The sequence below is a fragment of the Equus caballus genome, chromosome 10 (genome assembly GCF_041296265.1).
Source record: "Equus caballus isolate H_3958 breed thoroughbred chromosome 10, TB-T2T, whole genome shotgun sequence".
NCBI lineage: Eukaryota > Metazoa > Chordata > Mammalia > Perissodactyla > Equidae > Equus > Equus caballus.
Genome location: NC_091693.1, coordinates 90,998,847 through 91,021,238, shown reverse-complemented (window position 1 = coordinate 91,021,238; position 22,392 = coordinate 90,998,847). Strand labels below are relative to the sequence as shown.

The window sequence follows — 22,392 nt, the reverse complement described above, 5'->3', positions numbered from 1 at the left end:
TCTTCTAGTTGTGCTATGTGGACGCCGCCTCAGCATGCCTTGATGAGCAGTGCCATGTCCACTCCCAGGATCCGAACCAGCGAAACCCTGGGCCGCCGAAGCAGAGCGTGCAAACTTTACCACTTGGCCACGGGGCTGGCCCTCACCTTGTATTTCTAATCTTCCTTGTTAAAGGTGGTATTTATGGCGATCACTGTCTTAATAAATGGATTGGAAAACTCACAGTCAACATACACACTGTGCATATACAGAGATGTGCGTGGCGTGAGGCTGGGGGAGCTGGGGCTGGTTGCAGTGATGCCTCTGAGGTCTGCCCTTCATCAGCCCTCACCGAACTTCCCTGTACCATGAATTCAGCATCACAAAGGTCTCTCTGTCATTCATGGCTGATGTTTGATAACTGACTTGTCATCAAAGACACTGAGCCAACAATTACTTATTTGCTTCTTGCTGGAACCCCTCCCTGTGCTGGATGCATCACATTTGGCTGTTTAAACATGTATGATGTGTGGTGAGCACTTGTCTGGCCGGGCAGATGTCTGAGACCATCTCCCTGGGGGATTGTTAGCTGGGGTTCCCAGCTAATACACCACGCCCCCCATACCGCCATTTACTAGACTCATTCCCAGGATCTGGGTGCGTGTTGCAGATTCTTGTGCTTTGAGAGTTCCTGTTGCTTAGTAGACTTGATGTAAAGCAACACCTTGAGAAGGCCACATGGAGAGGCAAGACTTTCCCAGATTCAAGGTGAAAGTGGCTCGAATTGTGAGTGACCTGTAGTGACCTGGCGCACAGGGCCTTCCCCAGAGCTGGTGGAATGAAAAGCAGCTCTACCCTGCCATTTCTGTGCCCTCCTGTTCCTCAAAAAGGCTGTGTTAGGGGATAATGAATAGGACATAATGGAAGGAGGCGGCTGGACAGGAGGAGGGACAGAGAGGGGACGAGCTGTGAGGGGAGGAGAGATGCTGACTCCCCACCTCTCCATTCTGTCTTCCCTTTGCTGACGGTTCTGGCCCTCTCTCCTAAGTCAGGAGAGCAATGGTGGCCCATGGGGCTCAGCCCAGGTTCTGAACATGCTGCTTGCATGACTGACTGTGCACGGGCAATACTTCAGGATTGTTTGTTTCAAGACATGGCTTAATGAAGTTTCTGTGCATGGTTGGAAAAGGCGTGGAACAGGGTCAAGGCCAATCTGTCCACTGGTTAGAATCCTGTTAGTGGAACAAGTAGGATATCAGATTTGGGCTCCATGGATGCTTATGCTTCTCTAAGGAAGCTCATTTATAAGTGAAAGCCACAGGCAGTGGAGATTTCAATATACTGTATCGCTTGATTTTTGTCTTTTCAGCAAACTTAAAGAGAAAGTGAGAATAAGTAATTCTGCTGTTGGTACAGTTCCCTCGCCCTGTACCCGGAGGTTCACTTTCATGCTGTAGTTAGAAACAACCCAGCTGAAGTGGACGCTGGGGATCTGGTTGCACTCTGAGATAACCCAGAATGCCTCTCCGACAGGTGTGTGCTGCTTCTGTCTCGACACAGGCACACCAGGCAGGTGGCGAGTTTACCCTGGCGGGCGGTGGCTGCCTGGCTTGGTTGCTGTGTTTTTTCTGACTGGTAGTTATTTATTTATGCCAATTTTTTTTCACAGATAGAAAGTACATAGGGTGCTTTGACTTCCTGGGAAAAGAACTTGGATTTTTACCTTAAAGTATTTGTGTTGCAGGGTTAATCAGCACACTCTATTCCTGCTATGAAAAGATCTTTTAAGTACATTTTTCCTTGCTAGCTTCCCAAGTCCAATTCTTTGGCCTTAAGTGTGAATGCCTGAATGTTGTTCTGCTCCAAGGATCCCAGTGGATTTATAAGCAATTTTTGAGACAGCTTGTTGCATTCAGGGTGATCTTGTGGGCTACTGACGGTTGATAAAGCTGCAGAGGCTGGAATGTCTCTCCTTCAACCTTCCTTTTGATCACCACACCTGGTTACGCCCCACACACTGGAGATGTGTGGGTTTTCCAGTTGATCATCAGACCTTGGTTATACCCCATACACTGGGGATGTGTTGGTTTATCCAGTTGATCATCAGACCTTAGTTACACCCCGCACACTGGGGATGTGTTGGCTTATCCAGTTGATCATCAGACCTTAGTTACACCCCGCACACTGGGGATGTGTTGGCTTATCCAGTTCAGCATCACATCTTGGTTACACCCTATACACTGGGAATGTGTTGATTTTTCCAGTTGATCTATGTTCGTATGTCATTGTAACCAGGGAAACATTATGTAACAGTTTAGAAATTTGGAAGATCATGTGTCAACTCGAACTAATAAAGAGGTTTGAACCAAAATCCAATTAGTAAATTTTCTTCTAGTTTCTGAGAAAGTTGTGTACGGTTTCTCTACAACAAATGATTGTTTAGAATGGGAGAGGAATCTTCTACAGTGGATCTAGGGTCTGGATGTTTTGGCTTTTTCAGTACCCAGTAGATTTGATTATTGTTGCTTTTTTAAATCAGTGATTTTTAAAAGTTTTGCCTGTTTCCAGAAGTAATAAGTACACTTTACGTTAGGTCCTAGTTCACACAGTGTGTATACACACACACATATGCATATACATATATATATACACACATACATGCACATATGCACATACACATATAACACATGGCTGCACACATGCATTTGCATATACACATTGCATATACATGTACACATACATATGTACATGTAGACATATACATGCATCTGCATGTTTATAAAATGAAGCAAGAACTCTGTGAAACTTCTCACCTTTACTGCATGTCTACTTGTAATACTCTCTGTTTTCCTCTTCTTTTTTTGTTTTCTTTTTGGTGAGGAAGATTCTCCCTGAGCTAGCATCTGTGCCAATCTTTCTCTATTTTGTGTGTGGGTCACTTCCACAGCATGCCCACTGACAAGTGGTATAGGTCCACATCCAGGAACCGAACCTGGGCCGCTGAAGCAGAGTGTGCCGAACTTAGCCACTAAACCTTGGGGCCGGCCCCTGTTCTGTTTTATGCTAGTCTGTTTTACTAGACAGAACATGTGAGTCTGACCTGCTGAAGTGGCTTTATGGCTGCCTTTTAGCTCACGGCCTTCAGTTTGCAGTGGGCCTCCCTCCTTTGAGTAGGTTTGTCGTGCTGTATACCGGGTAGCTTTGGTGGAGTTGCTGCAGGTCGTGCCCTGTGCATCTGCATTGTAGAAATCCCTGGACGCCAGAAGTGTCTGGAGACACTGCGCGTTAGTGGTGCATCTCAAGAGTCATCTGGTCTGAGAACCGACTGATGGCCATGAGCACCTGAGTGTTTCTTCTGAGTTCCCGTCTGGGTTTCCTCAGGGGACATGCTTGAATGTCAGCAGGGTAGAAGCCACTTCCAGTGTGACCCTCATCCCCTGTGGGCACACAGTGGAGAGCCCGCGAGCAGCAACGCCCCTCTTCTGGAGAGTTCTGTCGTGCTCTCTGACCCACTGTCCATCCCCCATGGGAGGAAAATTAGTGGAGAAATTCAGTCCATTTAACTGCATGTTCAAGTTGTTGGACTCTAACCTGTGTCTCAGAGACCCTATATCTGAACTGGAAGAAAAGCTACATTTTCTCTGAAACATAAAGTTACTGTGAAACACTGAAGATTGTTAGAGATGCTTCTCTATATTGTGGTAATATGGGCCACACGTTAGCTTCAAGAAGGGTAGAGGGTTGTGCCTTTATTTATTTGTATGTCTGGATGACAGAAGCTGCCTCATTCACCTTTCAGGGTACTAAAACTATTGAGTATTTTTTTATGAACATCTTTCTGAAGCAGACTCTGCAGATAGGATCTGTTTGCAGGTCAGGGTCGACCCAGGACTCACACGTGTGGCCTCAGGTCACTGCTGCGACAGCTTTGCCCTCTTTTGTGGTGAAAGAGCAGTACCTGAAAGACTGAGTTGCCTGAAGCCATCTAGATGATAATGGTGTGGACTGTATTTGAATCCACTTCTTGTGACTTAGTCCCACACTCTTTCTATGACACTGTGCACCATCTCTGCTCAATCCTCAGAGCACAAGTGGCCCTGGTTTTGATGCCTTGGCATCACCGTGAATAGGGTTGAACCTTCTAAGAACACAGTGATGCCCTGGGTGCATTGAGGTCCCTAAGGATCCTTGCTTTGGTGGGAAGCCCAGCTGGCTGCCTGCTTCTGGTTCCACTTCTGCCCGAAGGCTGTGAGCTTCCTCTTTCCACCTGTGTGGTTTTCCTGCCTCTTGTCCCCACCATGCTCTGCTTTGGTGCTTCTGACAATCCATGTGGTTACAATGGTCTTGACTGGAATATTATAATGAGACCCTGAGCCACAGTCCTGTGAGGAGGCTGTCTGGTCAGAGACCACGCTGGCTTCTTGCTTCTCGGCAGTACTTTGAGTGGCTGAGTTTGTCAGAAAAGTGATCTCTTGATAAGTGGGATGTTCCTGTGATGTGTAACTGTTTTTACCTCTGTATCTGCTGTTGGCTTCACTGTTTAGTACAGTTGATTAAAGGACATGCTTGCATTAATGTTATGGAACTGTGACTATATTTGGGCATCGCAATTCTTTTTGTAAATGTTAAATTTTAAACACTTCTGTAAAATCACTCTGAGTTTTCAAGCAGGATTTCTGTGTTGTTTCACTTAGTGAGGAAGCACAGCCTTTAAGCTTTGGTTTCCCCAATAAGCACTTTCTCTAATGACATACTGAGCTCTCCCTTCTGCTCTCCTCTCCTCTCTTCCCTCTCCATCTGATATTTGGACACCAAATATATTTTCTTGTTTTTCATATGGTTGAAATTGCCTCCTCATGTCTGCGGTTTCATATCTTTCTTTACATCATCTGCTTATTAAAAAGTCAAAAAATGGTGAAGGTAAGACATATTTCTGTTATCTGAATCCACTTCTATTCCACTAGACATTTCTAGCCAAACACTTTAAGTGACGTTTGATCCTCATTAACGCAAATGGGAATTATATAAAGTGCAACTGAAAAATCTGATTTGACTCTCTACCTTTTCCTGAATGAATTCCTTGATAAACCCCATATCCCAATACTCAGAATCAACATGACCTTCTATTAGTCTCTGTCGAAATGCCACAATCCCCGTCTGCATCCTAGACCCACAGTTGTTCTCAGTGAATACTTTGATTTACACAAGGGAGAGCTGAAAAATGTTAGGATGCAATTTGAATACATTGAAAGTAGAGATTTAAAAAATTTTTTTCTGTGACTCAAGAAGTGAGGCTCAGAGAAAAGTAACAATTTCAAAAAGCACTGTTATCCTTTCTCTCATTCTCCAAACACAAGAGAATTGGTAAAAGATGCTCACTCCTGGTGTCAAAGCTTTTGATGCCTAAATAGTTACTCTGTGTTTTGGTTGTAAAGTCTCAGAGATAAGGACAATGTAAAGATTGTTTTTCTTTGTGGATGAAGTAAAATTTCAAAGTGTGACTGTTCTGTGGACACCTAATTAGAGCAGCGTTATTTGGAGAGAGCTTACTGAGGCAGTGGCCACGTACAATGGCCACGTACAACAGCCACGCACAATGACCACGTACAATGGCCATGTGTTTTCTTCTCTCAGTACTATTTGAGAGCATTTTAGTAAATATTTGTTTGTAGTGCCTAACTTGGAGTTGTGAAGGGATCCAGGCAGAATTTCCCTAACGAAACAAAGCTGGCTTGTTAGGACTGGAAGGAGGCTCGGAGGGAACCTGTCTGGTCCCTTGTTTGACAGGTGGTGGGGGTGTTGGCTAAGACAAGGGACGGTGGCCGGTTAGCTACGCCCTCACATCCCGTTCTCCTCTGTGAAATGGTGCTGAGATTGTGTTCCTTTCTATTTAATTTTGACATTCCTGACTGCCCTGTGAAGGTCAAGTGACAGATTCCTTTCCTGACCCCACAGAGCAGGTTTTGGAAGCTTTTCATTCGCTCTGTCACATGCAAGGTTTTAAACAGATGTGCTGAAGGCAAGCAGCTTCCTCATGGCAGCAAAGGCAGAGGAGGGACACCACAGCCCGGCAACGGGCTCTCGGCTCTCACTTTTATTCCACTTACAAAAGGAAAACTCATTCAGCTTTCAAAGAATTGAAGGAAAAAACCAAAACCAAAAAAAAAAAACCCAAGCAGAAAACCATCCCAAGGGCCCCAGGCTGCAGCCCTTCTTCTGTGCAAACTGAAGTCCTTAGAGACAGCAAATGACTTAACAGAGGCCAGAAGCACACTTGCCCCAGAGGACGGGACGGCCTGGTAAAACCTTACACTTAGTGTTCTTTTGTGACACAGAACTGTTTTGCTCCGGAGGGGCAGTAGATTTATTATCATTAATAGCTGAATTTGCAGAGATGCTTTGAGTAAAAATAGGACACAAAGTAAATACCAGGCGTTACCTTCGACAGATTTGTAGGTGACGTCTGTTAGAACCTAACCTGACTCATGTTAAGCAAGGATGGAGAGGGAGACCTGGAGAGAGAGGAGGGAGGAGGAGGTCAAACAAAACAAAGGGGGGCCGGCCCCACAGCCAAGTGGGTAAGACTCCGTGTGCTCAGCTTCAGTGGCACAGGTTCACGGGTTCGGATCCCGGGTGTGGAACTACTCCACTCATCATCCACACTGTGGAGGCATCCCATATACAAAAAAATAGAGGAAGACTGGCACACTTGTTGGCTCAGGGCTGGTCTCCCTCAAGCAGAAAAGTAAGAGGATTGGCAACAGATGTTAGCTCAGGGTGAATCTTCCTCACCAAAAATTTTAAAAGAATGAAAAAAGGAAAGGGAAAAGTCTCAGCTGTTTGGCACAATCCCAAGGGAGGATCAGAGAAGAGCTGTTTCTGTGGGATGCTCTGTTCCATGTGGGTCGTGTAACCCTGTGATTGTCAGGCACCGAGGCACATCACTGCCCTGAAGTCGGTCTGACAATTTGGAGAGTTATTTTCTGGCTTATTTTTAAACTCCAGGACAGGGAAAAAGACTGAAGGAGCCTAAATGCTGTGGTTTCCTCAGACCTTTATTGTTGTGAATCCTATGGGGCCTGAAATAACTCGCGGTTCCTGGCGTTTCACACTGCCTGGCCCTCAGACTTGGCGGTTGAGAGGGAAATGGTTGGCTCCTTCCTTGAAGCGCTGTCACCAAGGTTAAAGTGGGTCAAAAGCTGGAGAACGTGGGGATTTCAGGAAAAAACTGCCTTTTTATGGAAATCCTCTAGTTCTTTATAGAGTTGTGAGTTTTTCAAATATATAGTTGACTTCAAAATACAGTGCTTCAAGTTTGTAAGTCTTAAGTAACTTAAATGTTGGAGTGATGTACTCAGTCATCTGTACAGACTCGCCAGGGGCCGGGCGCTTTAACTTGGTGTGTCTTCTTTCTAATTTTCATCTTTCTGCTTGGTGATTAGAAGCCATTATGGTCTAGTCACTCTTGCTGGTTATGGGCTGATGTTTATAGACAAGTAAGTTGCGGCAGAACTTTGTTCCTCCTGGTTGGCTGGTACGTGAGTCATTTTGATTTGTGGCCCGACTTCTCTTTAGATCGACTAAGGACGGTGATTCTGTGGGCAGAAGAGCTGCACCTGTTTCTGCAGTTGAAGGTTTTAACTTCCTTGGATTACTCGGATGTTGATGAGAAAATGACCTCTTTGTTTTAGGTTAGCTGCTTTTGGGGGACAGTTGCCATTGATCTGTGTGTTTCAGGAGTCGGCCTCTCCAGGAGCACGTTGGTGAAACCCACAGCACGACAGGACAGGAGGTTGTCTGATGTGCGTTAACTCAGACTCTCCAGGGTACCATGTCTGCATGAGGCATGGTCACAGTGGCAGAGCTGTAATGGAACGAAATTTAGACTCTAGTAGCTTTGTTTTTCTCCTAGAATACATTTCATCATCAGATCACTAAGAAAGGGGATTTGGGGTCATCGTTATGGCATCTTTTGGTGTCCTGCCTCCAGCTGACTTCAACATTCTTGTATGGATACTAACAGAAAAATTCCTTTTTTTTCCTTTTCCACTTCCGCTCCCATCGTCCTTCACACACTTAGTTTAGGGTGGACGAGAGTAGGAAGAACTGCTTTCCAAGTTTGTCTGGAAAACTTGCCTCAGAGAGAATGGTGTTTATGTCTGTGCGTTTCAAAATGAGGTCCCTGTAGACTATTAATCTTCTTTTAATGATGTTTTTTATTGATACATAGTTGACATATAACATTATGTACAGTTTCAAGTATACAACATAGTGATTCAATATTTGTATGTAATATTGCCATAGGCCATTAATCTTTAGAGAAATGATGATTTATAAAAATTCCACCATGCATTGCTTAATGCCGGGACATGTGTTGGATGTGTGGTTAGTTGATGTCGTCATGGAGTGAACATCACGGTATCCTTGCACAAACCCCGATGGCTCTACGGTCTTCATCTTGTGGGACCATCATCGTATTTGCTGTCCATCCTTGACCACAGCATCATTATGCAGCACATGGCTGTATTAATGACCAGTAACTTATTTAATAATGAGTTTCAGTACAGTTGTTTACAGGGAAAATAGTATCTGTTTAATTTTAAGGAATATGTTAAATATTTTTATGACTTTTCATTGGAAGCATTATGCTATTGGATGGATACCTTATCTAGGTTTTATACACTTGCCATTAACTGTTTGCTCTTGGGTGAAATACTGAAGGGGTGATAATTCTAGTTTATGCTACACTGGTCATCTGTTACGTTCCAGGCACCCCACAGGGCTCAGGACGTTAAGTGTGAATGAGCATGTCCCCACTTTGAGGGACTCTCATTTTGGGTGGGCGGACAGAATTGTGACACTGTGGGAACTGCATAAAGAGTGCTACGGCACGAGGAGGGAGACTTCTGGGGAGAGGAGCATGGTCAGAGCAGACTTAGGGAAGTAAACAGCAGGCATTGGGGCGGGGGCTCATTCCAGACAAGGGAAATAATAGCCTGATTAGGGAGAGTGGGGGTATGAAGCCAGATGGAATATGTCACAAAGCCCACCAACGGGGCTGTTAAAGGGATATGGTCAGAAAATTTCTGGAAAAGAACTGAATCCAAGTCCAGAAGGGCCTTTGCTGCACATGAGAGTTTGGGATTTATTCTGACCTCGTGTTTTTTGCATAAGTAGAAACGTGATTTTTTTCCTAAGGGAGAGAATGGAGCCCTTGGAGATCTTTTGGAAAGACGTAGTAGGTGTGAAGATGGGTTAAGAGGTCAGACTTATAAAAAATAAAATACTGCAAAGATATGAGGGAATGTTGTAGCTCGATGAAGCATCCCAGCCATTGGCACCACCTGTGCGGCTGCCGCTGGGCAGGGTGAATGTGCAGGATGGCACCGTGAAGACGCCTTCCTGCAGCTGCTCGTGAGGTGACCATGCTCCCAAGGAGCCATAGACTGGATTGTGGACAGCAACAGAGTGGAGGCAGCGTGGCGTCTGAGCCGGATCAGGAGAAGCTGTGAGACAATGGAAGCCAAGAGCACACAGGTCGACGGGGAAACCTGCTACTGCATCCCCTGGACAGTGGAGGCGGAGCGCCCAAGAGTTCTCAAAAGAACTGGCTCATGTGGGCATTGGGAGAACGAGGCTGTGGTGGGTGGGGTAACAGAGCCTGTGGTTAGGCCTAAACGAGGGCTGTCTTCTGGATGGTGGCGTCCAGGAGTCCAGGTTTGGCTGCGAAGAAAAAAAATGGGAATAACCCTCAGAACTGGCTCTAAAAATGACCACTTAGAGCAGAACTCCCATGATTCCAGGAGGAAACCAAGTGACTGGGCATGAGGCCCCCTAAGGCCAGAGCCTGGAACACCCAGGAGTCCTGGCTGGCTGCCTGGAGCTCCGTGGCCAGTGTGCCCAGCACAATGTAACCTGCTTAACAAGCAGGGGGCTCCTGAGGGGTGAAGTGACCTCCGGTTCAGGTAGGTCAGCCCTTGCTCCAGAGGGCGGAGGAGCCCAGCTGAAGACGGGCTCAGGTGGCCACAGGAGCAGGCAGTGTCCAGTACAGAGACCGCATTCCAGGTGGCACTGTGCCAACCTGACGCTGCCTCAGGGGCAGACGGCACTAAGACCAGGACCAGTTTAATCTGGCCAGGGGAAGCTGTTCCTTTTCCTTCTTTCTCTGAGGCCCGTGGTAGTAATAAATACTTAGAAAAGCCCAGGCTGAGCCTCTCTTTTTTCTGAGAATTTAGAATATTGGTGAAAACTGGAAGATTCTCCAACCTCAGATGTTCAGAAGGCGCCAGGCAGGAAGGTCGCAGTCCATTCAGCCTTCACCCCGAGTGGCTTCTCATTTGGGGACTGGCTTCCCTGGTCTCCTCAGACGGGCCTGGAGGCCGGCTTCCCCTGGACAGGGTAGGGGTGTGACTGGGAGTGAGTCTCCCGTCTCCTCTGCCTCAGCGGCGCTGGGCTGCGTGCTGAGAGCTGCAGGTGTGGAAACAGCCTCGTCCGTGGATTCTCTTCCAGTTGGTGCAAACCGCCCTCGGCTGGGGAGGTTGGGGCTTTCCATCTTTGCCTGACTTTTTGGTGAGAGGAGGGTGAGGCTGCCCAGGGAGAACACAGGGTTTGCTGGCGTTTCTTAAATGATTTTGTTTTGTGTTTTACCAGGAACAAAGTAGAAAATTTGAGTCCTCAAATTGGACTCTCAAATTCTGTGCATTATGCATATTAATTCCTAATTTACCCATATCGTCCCTATTTTATTGAAACCAAAACATTTTTTTAGCACACAAGTTTCTTAGCATGGGAGTGGCTTGGGAGACACAAGTGTCTGCGGGTTTGGGGCTGTGTGCGGCGCCCCCTCCCTCCGGCCGCGGTTGTCATGCTAAACTTCAGGTGGTGCTGGGTGTTTTAACCCTACAAGAGAGACACGTAGCCGCCCTAAGGTCATGGTTGGCAAAGGCAGGACCTGCGTCCTGTCCAGCGGCTGAGGCTCAAGCGCGCACGCCGCAGGCTTGCTGCCCTCACCCGGCTGCTGTGGGTTTGTTTCCCAACCTCAGCAGCTGTGATCTGTGGTGGCAGATAATAATAATTTTAATGGATAGTTCTTATTTTTTTTCCCTAGTTTGAACAGTGTGCCTTTTCATGTTTTATTTCTCAAACATATTCACAGTTGTTTGATGGTGAAACAAGGGCTTTAAAAACAATGGTGCTTATTTGATAGTAATAAGGGCCTGTCCCATCTCCACTGCTTGAGCTCAATGCTGTGAACTTCTCAGACGGAGATCCCTCTGGTTTCACTAGTTTAATAGAAGATGGTATTTGCTCTGTTTAGGAGTGCTATACTTATAGTAAGGGTTTTTTTTCAGTAAAAATGTAGCAACAGTAAGTATAGCAGTATTGAAAAAATAGGTTTTAAGCCCATATAATCATAAGTCGAAGTTAGTTTAAAAAGAAAAAAAATCATGCCCCTTCTCCCACAGTTGTTACTGCTAAATGTTAAATGTGTTGGTTTCCTAGGCTGCTGTAACAAATTCCCACAAATGGGGCAGCTTAAAACAACAGAAATTTACTCTCTCAAGGTTCAGGAGGCCAGAGTCTGGAATCAAGCTGTCAGCTGGGCCACAGTCCCTCCCAAGGCTCTGGGGATGGGTCTTTCCTGCTCTTCCAGCTTCTGGCAGCTCCAGGCGTCCCTGCCTCGTGGCCACGTGGCTCAGCCTCCACCCCGTCTTCACCCAGCTCCTCTGTCTCTGGGCATCCTTTCCTGTCTCCTTTGAGGACACTCTGTTGTCCCTCACACCATCCTAATCCGACGACATCTCGTCACCATTCTTACGTTCAGTACCTCTGCAAAGACCCTATTTCCCAATAAGGTCACATCCCGAGGTTCTGGGTAGACAGGAATTTTGCGGGGACACTATTCAACCCATTTCATTAAATTATAGATGTTTTAACCTGGTTAGCAAGAGTAGTTAAATGGTAATAGGCAAGGAGCCATCATTGATCACTGTTAATTTTGTGTTCTTCTATTATGTGGTATCACATTGTGATATAGTTATTTACCCACCTCTTGCACTAAACCATAAAAAGGCAAAGATTGTCTCTTTTCCTGACATCATGCACCTAAAAAATGCTTGTATATTAATGTACATATCTGTATCTATCTGTATCACAGCCAGAAGTTGACGGAGCAAGCCAGGAGCATGGCGTCTTGCAGTTGATTCAGTCCCCACACGTGCAGTCATGAATGCTCTCGAGGCTAGCTGGTGCAGCTGCCGTCAGGCTCTCTTGCTTCCAGTCCAGTGTTCTTTCTAGAGTACAAAGAAGTCATCTCTGTATGAAAAGGCTTAACTGTGCATGTGCACAGGGAGCTGCTGAGGCACACAGCTGCCCCAAGCCCTGTGTACTGACTACGATCAGAAGCCTCTCTGAGGTGCAGAGTTTCTCTCTCTGAGTGCGACTTAAAAAGCTGAACTAACTGACAAGATTACCTTCAGGGACACCTTTGCAGTTCATGGACTGCGTGGAAGACACTCCGGATAGGAGTAGACAAGGATGGCTCCAACTATCGGGGCAGGGTCACCTGGGGAGTCAGGTAGTTTGACTGGGATCTGCTGCAGCTGTTGGTTGGTTGGACTGTCAGCTCTTCTCTGAGCCGGTCTGCCAGTTGAGATGAGCTGTACGGGTCCTCCCAGTTCTGTCCTGAGTCGGTATCTCTATTTGTCGTTCCCCACACAGGTGTTTTCCAACCCAGCGAGCTTCTGGCTAGGGATCTCTTGCGTTTCTTTGTGACCAGGCAGCTTGTACAGTGACTGCCTCGTGGTAGGGAGCTTGTTAACCAGGCACTGCTGGTGATCCTGGAGGATGAGGAGCAGAAGCCCGACCAGGGTGCCACAGGAACTCCCTGCTAAGCAGCGAGGACTGCAGTGAGCACCCCAGGACACAGACAGACAGACAGGTCTGAGTCAGTTTCCTGCATCCTGTGGAGTCGAAAGGAAGACCTGCACAGGACAACCGGCTGTGTGAACAATGGCCGCTTCCTGTGACCAGGAGACGGGGTCTGATGGCCATGAGCCGCTCGAGGTTCAGACAGCGCTCCAGCACAGGGTGTTCTTGAGGCCGAGTTTGCGGACTGTTTTTCTTCCCATCTGCAATGAAATTCCTTCTTTCGCTTTTCAACCTGTGTTAAAGAATTTACGTTAAAGAAACTCTAACTTGCCAGAGTGAATTTAGTTTTCCAGTAGAGGGGAGAAATTTAATGCTCTGGCTGTGGCTGCAGTAGAGAGAAATTCACATTCTCTGATGCCGGCTGAAGTGTGTTAACCTTTGCTTCCTCATCTGAAAAATGGGAATTTGTGCAAGTGTAACATGCTTCTCATCTCACCCCACACCCAAGTGAGAGCCAGCACTTCCATAAGGCTGACCGAGCACTTCCTGTGTGTCCGCCCAGGACGTGGACTCAGCTGTGCACAGTCTCATATCATAATTTTTAGTGTTGTGTGGGTTGTTCCGCATCAGGAAAGAGTTACAGTGTGACAGCAAAGGAAAGATGAAGTCAGAGAATAGTAGTCGTGATTAACAGCAAACAGTTAAACTGGATCCAGTGGGTTCTTTTTTGTGTCGTGGTCACGTGAGGCGCTACGTCTGCTGTGGTGGAAAATGCTGAGAGGGAAGACGACCCGGGCCTGCCCTCGAGCTGTCCCGCAGGGTGGTGTGGACAGTGCCAGCTCGCGGGCTCCCCTCCTGCTGCGGGATGAGCCGGGCTGATTCTGGTGTGAAACAGTGCAGGAGAGATAGGGAGGTGTCAGCACTGGGCCCTCGGCCGGGATTGGGCAGTGGCTTCCTGTGATCAGGGCACTGCTCTGCGGCGAGTCAGGCGGGGGGCCCAGAGACAGCTGTACCTAGTGCTGCAGGCTGCCGACGGCCCGGCCCCTCCGTGGGACTGCTTCAGAATGTTCTGCCTGAAAGGTGAGGGGCGCCGGGTCCTCTGGGTGAAGTTCTGCAGTTAGGGAAGCTGCCACTTAACGTCAGAGCCGAAGTCATGCGGCTAGTTCTCTTAAAATCCAAGTTTGAGGGAGTTTTCTAAGTAGGAAAGTGAAAAAGTCATTGTTCTTTTTTGTTGCAAATAGGAAGACAGACCTCCTGCTGGGGAGGTGGAATTTTCTCTCAGAAAGGATGTTTCTCTGCATGTTTTGTCATAGACAAAAGTAGTTAAAAGTTTAGAAATAAAGGAAACTTAGCAAAAGTAGGAATAGTTTGCAGTGGCGTGAGGAGCTCCGGGTGCAGGGTTAGGGTGAGCAGGGGCGGCAGTCCTGCTGCTGGAGCCCTGACGAGCAGTGCAGGGACGAAGGCAGTTCCACTGCAGAGCGCACTTCTCCCTCTAGCTGCCTGTGCTAGGGGCTTCCTAAGGCTGCTAGATGGTGACTTGGTGGGTATGTGCAGCGATTCCCTGATTCATGGGGGGTGTGTTGTCTTTTTAGGCAATTATTTTTCCTTCAACTCTCTCTCTCTTCCAACTCTTGCATAATGTAATTAATTTAGGCTTTTGAGAGTGTGTTCGTCTTTGAGATTGTTAGAATGGGGGAATTAGGATGGATTCCTTGGAACTGGAGCAGATTATTTTGTTCATATCTTTCAGTCTGTGTCATTCTGTTGATGTGAAATTCTTGACAGCTTTTCAGTTTTTGGACGTAAAGTGGCTGTGGCTCTCTTGCTCTGCGATGGTTCCCTTGTCCTCAGAGTCTATTAATGAGGTGCAGACATGGATTCTCTAGTCCTTTGCACTTTTAACCCTAATTTGACAGCTTAAGAACCACCAGTCTTTAATGTTAAACTTTGAGTTTGGGATATTTGTTTATATGGTTTGTACAAATTTGATCAAATTGAGGGGGTAAGAGGAAAAGAACATCCCGTTTTTCTCTCCCTAAGAATTCAGTTAATTCTTACTGTAAAGAGTCGCTAGTGGCAGTGGATTTCTAACGAGCTCCGTAGGCTGAAAGGAATTTGAGTATTTCTGAAAAATAATTTTAGATGAAATGAGTTAGGAGCTCTCATGACAATGTTTCTTAAAAAAATTGTCTCAAAAAAAGTGTAACTATGAAGAACCTGAGTTCAGTATTATTGGGCGAGGGGGATGCCAGCCTAGAGTAACGTCCAACAGTTGGTTGAGCTCATTACGACCTAAGAGAGCTGAAGTTTGGGATTTTTAATAGGATGCAGGTATGGGGTTGTGCAGGGTGTGGCTTCTGCTGCTTCCACATGTCTGTCTCCACCCATTCCCATGACAGCAATTTCATTTATTGAAGAATCCATCAATTTCATGGACTCTTAATTTCCGTAGTAACTTAGGAAATTTCAGAAAGTCAAGCGAATGGCATGGGATCACAACTGCGTACATTAGGCTGCAGTGTGTTCCCGTCGGGAATGCACAGCCCCTTTCGAAGCCCACTTGGTGCAGGCACCTAAAGCCAGAGCCTGAGGGCTCCTCGTGATGCTTGTTGCTCCTGCTGTTTCCTCTGGAGGCTTTTTCTGTGAGTTTGTCGATCAGCCTGTTTCTAGGGCATCTGACCTTGGAGGGGTTGCCAAGTGTGGTTGTGATGGCATCGACGCTGGAGGAAAGGGACTGCCGCTCTTCTGGGCTAATTCACCCGCCGTGTGTCTTCTGACAGTTGAGAGAAAACATCCAGGTCAGACGGCCCCCCCACGGGTGCCAAGCTGCCTCTTCTCCATTGGGACTATTTTTCTGAGGTCACGTCTGCTCAGCGTTTGGCCGACTTGGTGCCAGAAAAATACCGTCTTGGAAGAGAGAGGTCGTCTTTGTCCTTGCTGTCGGCTCTGGGAGCTCAGTGACGGCCACTCTCCACTGCTGCCGTCCAAGTGGCTCGGATCCATTCACTCCACCCCCGTCCTTTTGTGGGAGCAGCATCTGGGCTCCCGGGCTCTGGGAGGACATACTGTTGCGTTCCACAGGGTCTCTGTGCTTGGCAGAGGCACGGGTGTGTTCCTTCTCTGTGTAATCTGGGTCTGGGAAGTGTGTTTCTGGCTAATCAAATAATATGGTTAACAGCAATCTATACTCATGGATTACTTTATCCAAAAATGAGAATAAAATAGTTTTACCACTAAAATGGCATGGAACATAATTAAGTTTCTCTGAGACGATTCAGAATGCAAACTTCTTAATTATAGTACACCAGCTCATCTTTATAAATATCAGTTATCTTACTGTGCATCTCTAACTGTGAAGGCTGTTTCTTTCTTTCTTTTTCTTTTTTTTTTTTTTTTTGAGGAAGATTAGCCCTGAGCTCACTGCTGTCTATCCTCCTCTTTTTGCTGAGGAAGACTGGCCCTGAGCTAACATCCATGCCCATCTTCCTCTACTTTATATGTGGAACACCTACTACAGCATGGCTTGCCGAGCTGTGCCATGTCCGTACCCAGGATCCGAACCGGCGAACCCCGGGCTGCCAAAGTGGAATGTGTGAACTTAACCACTATGCCACCAGGCCAGCCCCTGTTTCTTTCTTTTAATTTCCAACCCATCACAGACAGAAATTCTGTAAAACGTAGAACCACGTGCTGTGTGATACCACCACGATATCACAGCTGTGAGGTCCTTAAACATCTCCTCTCTTTTTTCTGCAGTGATCTTGCAGACTGGCCGGCACGGCACTGCCAACTGGCACTGGTTAGCAGGCAAATCCACATGCGTTTCCTGGAGCTGCTCTAACAGTTACCCCCAAGGGGGCAGCTGGAACAGCAGCTTCTTCCCTCGTGGCTTTAGAGGCCAGAGTCCAAAATCAAGGTGTCAGCAGGGTCGTGCTCCCTCTGAAGTCTCTCAGGGGGAGAATCTTCCTTGTCTCTTCCGGTTTCTGGTGGCTGCAGGGGTTTCTTGGCTTATGGCGCATCTTTGCTTCTGTCCTCACAGACCTTCCATGTGTGTCTCTCTGTCTCTGTGTCACATAGTTTTCTTATAAGGACACCGGTCATTGGATTTAGGGCCCACCCTAATCCAGTGTGTGACCTCATCTCAGCTCATTACATCTGCAAAGAGTATTTCCAGATAAGGTCACTTTATGAGGTTCCTGGTGGACGTGGATTTTTGGGGGACACTATTTACCCCAGTAGAATGGACCGTGTGTAAAGTCACACTGCTTGAGGGTAGCATTGTAGGAGGTGTGTTTAATGGAGGGCTGTAAGACTGTCTGGCATAGTTGCTTTCATGATGCACTTGAAATTTATGGCAATGCAAGTTGAAGACAAGGTTGTTGGTAGGTAGAAGGATTGAAAATACCCACTATGATCAGTCACACAAGAGAAAATGTTGCCTTTTTATTTCCTGTAAAGGATCCAGTTTCCTTCGTGAACGCGTATCCTGCTAAGGGGAAAAACAAAAAACAAAACTGAACTCAGTTCACTGCAGTCAGCTCTGTGTGAGCCAGAAATTCGAACGGCTGCATGAGATAGCTCAGGCTGCTGATGACTCAGTCTTTCCAAATTCTCCTGCCACTCTTCTCTCCAAAGTGGGTTCTGTTGCTGGACCTTCCTTGTTAATATAACAGAAGTGATGCTGCTAAGTTACGTCCTTTTGAATCATTGGCTTGATCTTTACATAATTTAAAAAATTATAAAGCAGGATACCTCTGTATAGTTGAGTTTAAAAAATACAGTATTATTTTTAAAATGTCCTTGCTCTTAATGTGGAAAGTGTTGGGACACACATCCTCTGTGCTCGAGGATATTTTGTATGTAGTATTAGCATTGTGGGCCTTGAATTACTGGATTCAGTGCTGGGTTTTACCTGGTCAGCGTTCTCTCCAGGGACTTAAACCTGGCTTTGGTGCTGGGCTAGATTCTCTCCCTTTCTCAGCTCTTATGTGTTGTCCAAGATCTAGAAATCTAGTTTCTTGGATCAGAAAGTGGTGAATTCTGTGGAGTGGGTGGGTCCCAGCTGCCTGCGTGCTCAGCATGCTGCGTCTTCTCTGTATCCTTTTCTGCTTCACAAGTTACAGATTTAGGAAAGCCTTTGGGTTGTCTAATAATAGCTAAGAGTTATGTTGGAGATTACAACTATGAGCTATCTCAGGCATGTGCTTCTACTCCCGAGAGGGCAGCTCCCCTCTCTCCTTCTCCTTGCGCCCCTGGAGCAGATTGCACCCTCTCTCCAGTTGTCTCTTGTATGTTGTGTATGTAAAAGAATTCCTTAGATTCTTTTCTTGGCAGCATTTGGAAAATAATGTCTGGAATCAGAAACAGATTTGTTATTTCTGTGCTGAAACAAGTGCATTTTTCAAGTTAGCCAGCAAGCAAACCATTTGCTCTGGAAGGTTCCCACCCCTTCTTAAATCCAGTAATAAACTGTCAAGTGTTGAACTAAGTTTATGCTATTTTACTATTTGGTTCTGAGCATCATTTTAAAAGACTTTAACAATCAAAATGCAAAGTGACCCCGAGAATGTTGCATCTCTGTGAATCTGGACATTTTACTGTCATAGGTTCAGATTTTGAATTTTACTGAAATTGGCAGCGCCTGTTAGAACTCTCCTGCATTGTCTTCCTATTCTTTCCCTCCTTTCATTTAAAAATTTCAAATCATTGTTAGTCTGTAACCTACAGCTACCAAGGGGAATTTACGTTTGCTCAATCTGCAATGTAAAGTAGCATTTTTGATAAACACACTGGTGGTATCGTGCAGTTTTTAGACTGGTGGGGAAAGCCCTTGAAATTTAATAACCAAAGCTAACCTTTTATTTCCCTTGTCTTCCCCTTCAAAACTTTGTCTTGCTTTCTAGTTCTCTTCCTTCCTTCAACTACCAACCAAAATCTTGCTTTAAGTATGTTGCGGTTGAAGCCAGGCCAGCATGCTGACTGGAGTTCGCAGTGTGACGTGGAGATACAATCCTTAAGGGATGAAGGAGCAGTGGGCACAGCTTGGGCCACGGCTCGCGGATCGGGGCCTGCTGGTGTTTGGAGCGTGCTCCATCAAGGATGGTCTCTGGGTATTTTGTGGAACTGAATCAAATGACTTGAATTACCAAAAGCATAGACAAAGGTTTCAGTTAAATTCTCCATTTTAGTACCTCTTGTTCCATTTTACGTATTCTTGTTTCCTTTATTTCCTGACTTTTGCATCTCTTTTCTAGTTTTTTTTCTTTCCCACTCTTATCCTTTCTGATTGCCCATGGGGGGAGAGCTGTGTTACACTGCATGGGCAGAACCCCCCTGGTCACGGAGGTGTGATCAGCACTCTGCACACACGTTAGTGAAGGAGAGGGTCACTAGACGGCACGTGGCCAGTGTGACGAGGGCGGGTCACCACCAGGAGGTCATGTCACCACCATCAGCTGGCACAGGGTGTGCAGGCACAGGCGTTCTCCTATTTTAATATGAGAAGGAAATGCTGCTGAAAGCAACCTAAGGGTCTTTAAGCAATAAATAGCTTTTGCACAATTGAACAGGTTGACAAAATTTTGTATTGGGGATGCTGGTTGGGAAGATAGATATTCTCAAATGGAAAAATGTCAGTTATTTTATAAAATCCTACATAGCAATTGGATCTGAAATTAAGAGGTCTTACTTCGACAGGCAATATAATGACAGCCTACGTGGTACGACCCTGGCAGTGTTCATCCTCCGTCTGCTGGTTACGTGACATTCCCTGGGCTCTGTTGGCCCGGAGTGGGTTTAGAATTTTTATTGTTGCTGTCAGAATGTGGCTAATGGAGAGCCGTTGAGCCGGAAGACCATGCCAACTTGAGCTCGGGTTGACTTGCAGGGCGGGTGGTTGTGATGGTGAGAGAAATGTGAGCACTAGTGGCCACTTTTTCTTTGGAACATCTTCTTAAAACTGAAAGTGAGCTTTGGGAACCATGAATTGAAATATCATTGAAGTGATTTATATTTAAGCGGAGAATGGTTTTCAAAGGTCAGATTATATGTTACCTGTCTGTTCTTGAGAAATTTTTCAAGACAGCATTTGAAAACAAAAGGGAGAACCTCTCCTTTGATGACCACAGGAGACACGTGTTCTCTCTTGTTTCCTTTACTGAGTGAAACTGTGAGCTCTCATTACTGAACTTTCACAGGGAAAGTGGTGACAGATGCCTCTGCTCTCCAAGTGAGCCTGTGTTCGGAGTAGGCGTGAGGGAGGGACAGATTGTGACTTCCGAGGGGGTCCTTAGGGCAGGCCTGGGGCACCTAGGTGTTGAAGGCAGCTTCCAGAGAGAGGCGGGGCCCAGGAGATTCCAGAGTTGGCAGAAGGTCCACTGGGGAAACTGACACCACAAGTTGAGGGTCCTGACCTTTCTGTTTTCAAGCAGAAAAGGTGCCCCAGCAGGTGAAAAGGGGCCTCAGAAACCCCTCGGTGGCAGCTCCGTGAGTGGCCTGGCAAAAGAAAAGGAAGCGTGTGGGAGCACCTGGCCCCAGTGGGACTCCATCTCTTCTTCCTCAGCCACATCCTGCACATTTGGATCCAGACCCTTTCCTAATTTTAAGAGGACAGGGGAAGCTCTAGTTCCTTCTTTTTCCCTGGAAAAGTGTTGCCGTTAACAGAATATCCAGTTTCCTTCTTTTTCCCTGGAAAAGTGTTGCCGTTAACAGAATATCCAGTTTTATGCAAAAAAGGCCAATATTTTCCCAAGCTGGCCAATTTATATATCTATATTCATCCAAAATTTGTTGATATTATGATCTACTTCTGGAGTTCATCAGATCTGAACAAAATGTTTTGATGGAATTTTGTTGGTAAGCGTTTATTCATCAGATATTGATGGGCGCCCGCCATGGGCCGGGCGCCACCCACCTCCAGCAAAGCCTTCCGTCTCTGAGGCTCCTGGGTCTCTTCTGCACCCAAGACCGCCAGCTGCTTTCCTGTCCACTTTTTGGGGTTCTTCTTTCCCCAAAATTGACTTTGAGAACAAAGGAAAGCCAGAGACTTTTTTTTTTTTTAAGATTGGCACCTGAGCTAATATCTGTTGCCAACTTCTTCTTCTTCTGCTTCTCCTTCCTAAAGCCCCCAGTACATAGTTGTATATTGTAGTTATAGGTCCTTCTGGCTCTGCTGTGTGGGACGCTGCCTCAGCATGGCCTGATGAACGGTGCCATGTCCACGCCCAGGATCCGAACCAGTGAAACCCTGGGCCACCAAAGCAGAGCACACGAACTTAACCACTCGGCCACGGGGTGACCCCAGCCAGAGACCTTTTAAAGGGTTTCTCTGCTAATCGTGATCCCAGTAACAAAAGTAATTGACAGGTTAGTGAAGAAGGTTCAATAAATCCCAGTTCTGTCCATTAATAATATCAACTTGAGTAAAGATCTCCTTAGATGTGAAAATAGAATCTACCTGATAAAATATTGAGGATTAAATGACTTATGTAAGATGCTGGACTTTTTCTCACAAGTATGTAGTGGTGTTATTTAAATTTGATCTCTCTATGTGCCTCATAAAGTTACTGATTAGATTTACCTTCGACTTGTGAAAGTAAAGACTAATTTGTACCAAACTTTGCAAATAGGGTGTAACTGTACAGTGAGAAAGGCAGACAGACTTCTGGTTTCTCCTTGCAGCATATTTACGCCAACTTTTATAAAGTTTTCTGGACTCATGGTTGTATAAATACACCCAGATGAGTACAAAGTGTATTAAGTCACTTATACTGGCAAATGAGCATTGTAGCAACACAAATATTTTGAAAGCCGTGGAAGCCGGCGAGAGCATCCTGACACTGTCCTAGCTGCTCCCACGGAGGGACTGCTACCACAGCAACTGAGACAAAACGTTCCTTTTTGGAAATGTTTCCAAGCAGAACAAGCAGAACAAATCCTTGATAAAGACTTAAAACAAGATTTGGACTGTTCATGTGGTGCCTTTTGTAAAATTGCTTTATTTTCTCAAAATCTCTCCATCTCCAGATGAGAGGAATGGGTGGGTGGTGGCTCCCTCCTTACAGGGAGGAGTGTCCTCATGTGAGACAGCCAGTGAGGAGTTGGGAGCAGCTCTCCGTCGTCGCTGGGTGCTCCTCCCTGTTCCTTCTTCTCTTAGCACTCGGCAGCCCGTTTTCCTCCTCAGAGAGAGCAGGTCAGTGAGTGTGAGAGTCATCCATGCTCCATAGATGTCCGTCCCTCCAGAGACACGGAGTCCACCAGGCCCGGGGCTGCCTGTGGACAAGTATGTTTTGACGGCTCTAAGCGTGGTTCAAGTGTGAGTCGTGAGCTAGATGTTCGCTGTCCCCCTCAGGGCTGACTTGACAGGACTGTCCCAGAGGTGGCTGCTTTTCAGTCACCTGCGAACAGCGGAGGCTGCTGAGGCCGTTTGTTTCCCACAGAAAGTTAATGTTGGTACAGGAAATACTGTAAATCTGTTTGTATGCTCTTTCGCTTATGAGTACGGATTTGGCTGAAAATGAGTTTGTCTTCATTGCTCCCTGCCCC

General features: G+C 46.4%; 1 protein-coding gene across 11 annotated transcripts in view; it reads left to right on the top strand.

Annotated features, from left to right (window-relative positions):
- Positions 1–22,392, top strand: part of NHSL1 (NHS like 1) — a 290,623-nt gene that overhangs the window by 175,756 nt on the left and 92,475 nt on the right. For 2 of the 11 annotated variants that reach the window (XM_070225552.1, XM_023651208.2), the window contains exon 1: positions 13,604–13,929. The exons of 8 other annotated variants lie outside the window; for them this stretch is intronic. In XM_070225552.1, coding sequence (XP_070081653.1) covers positions 13,914–13,929 — 16 coding nt within the window. In that variant the 5' untranslated portion in view covers positions 13,604–13,913. Of the gene's footprint in view, positions 1–13,603; positions 13,930–22,392 lie in introns of those variants that run through there. One more of the 11 variants, XM_070225556.1, reaches the window with a different exon arrangement.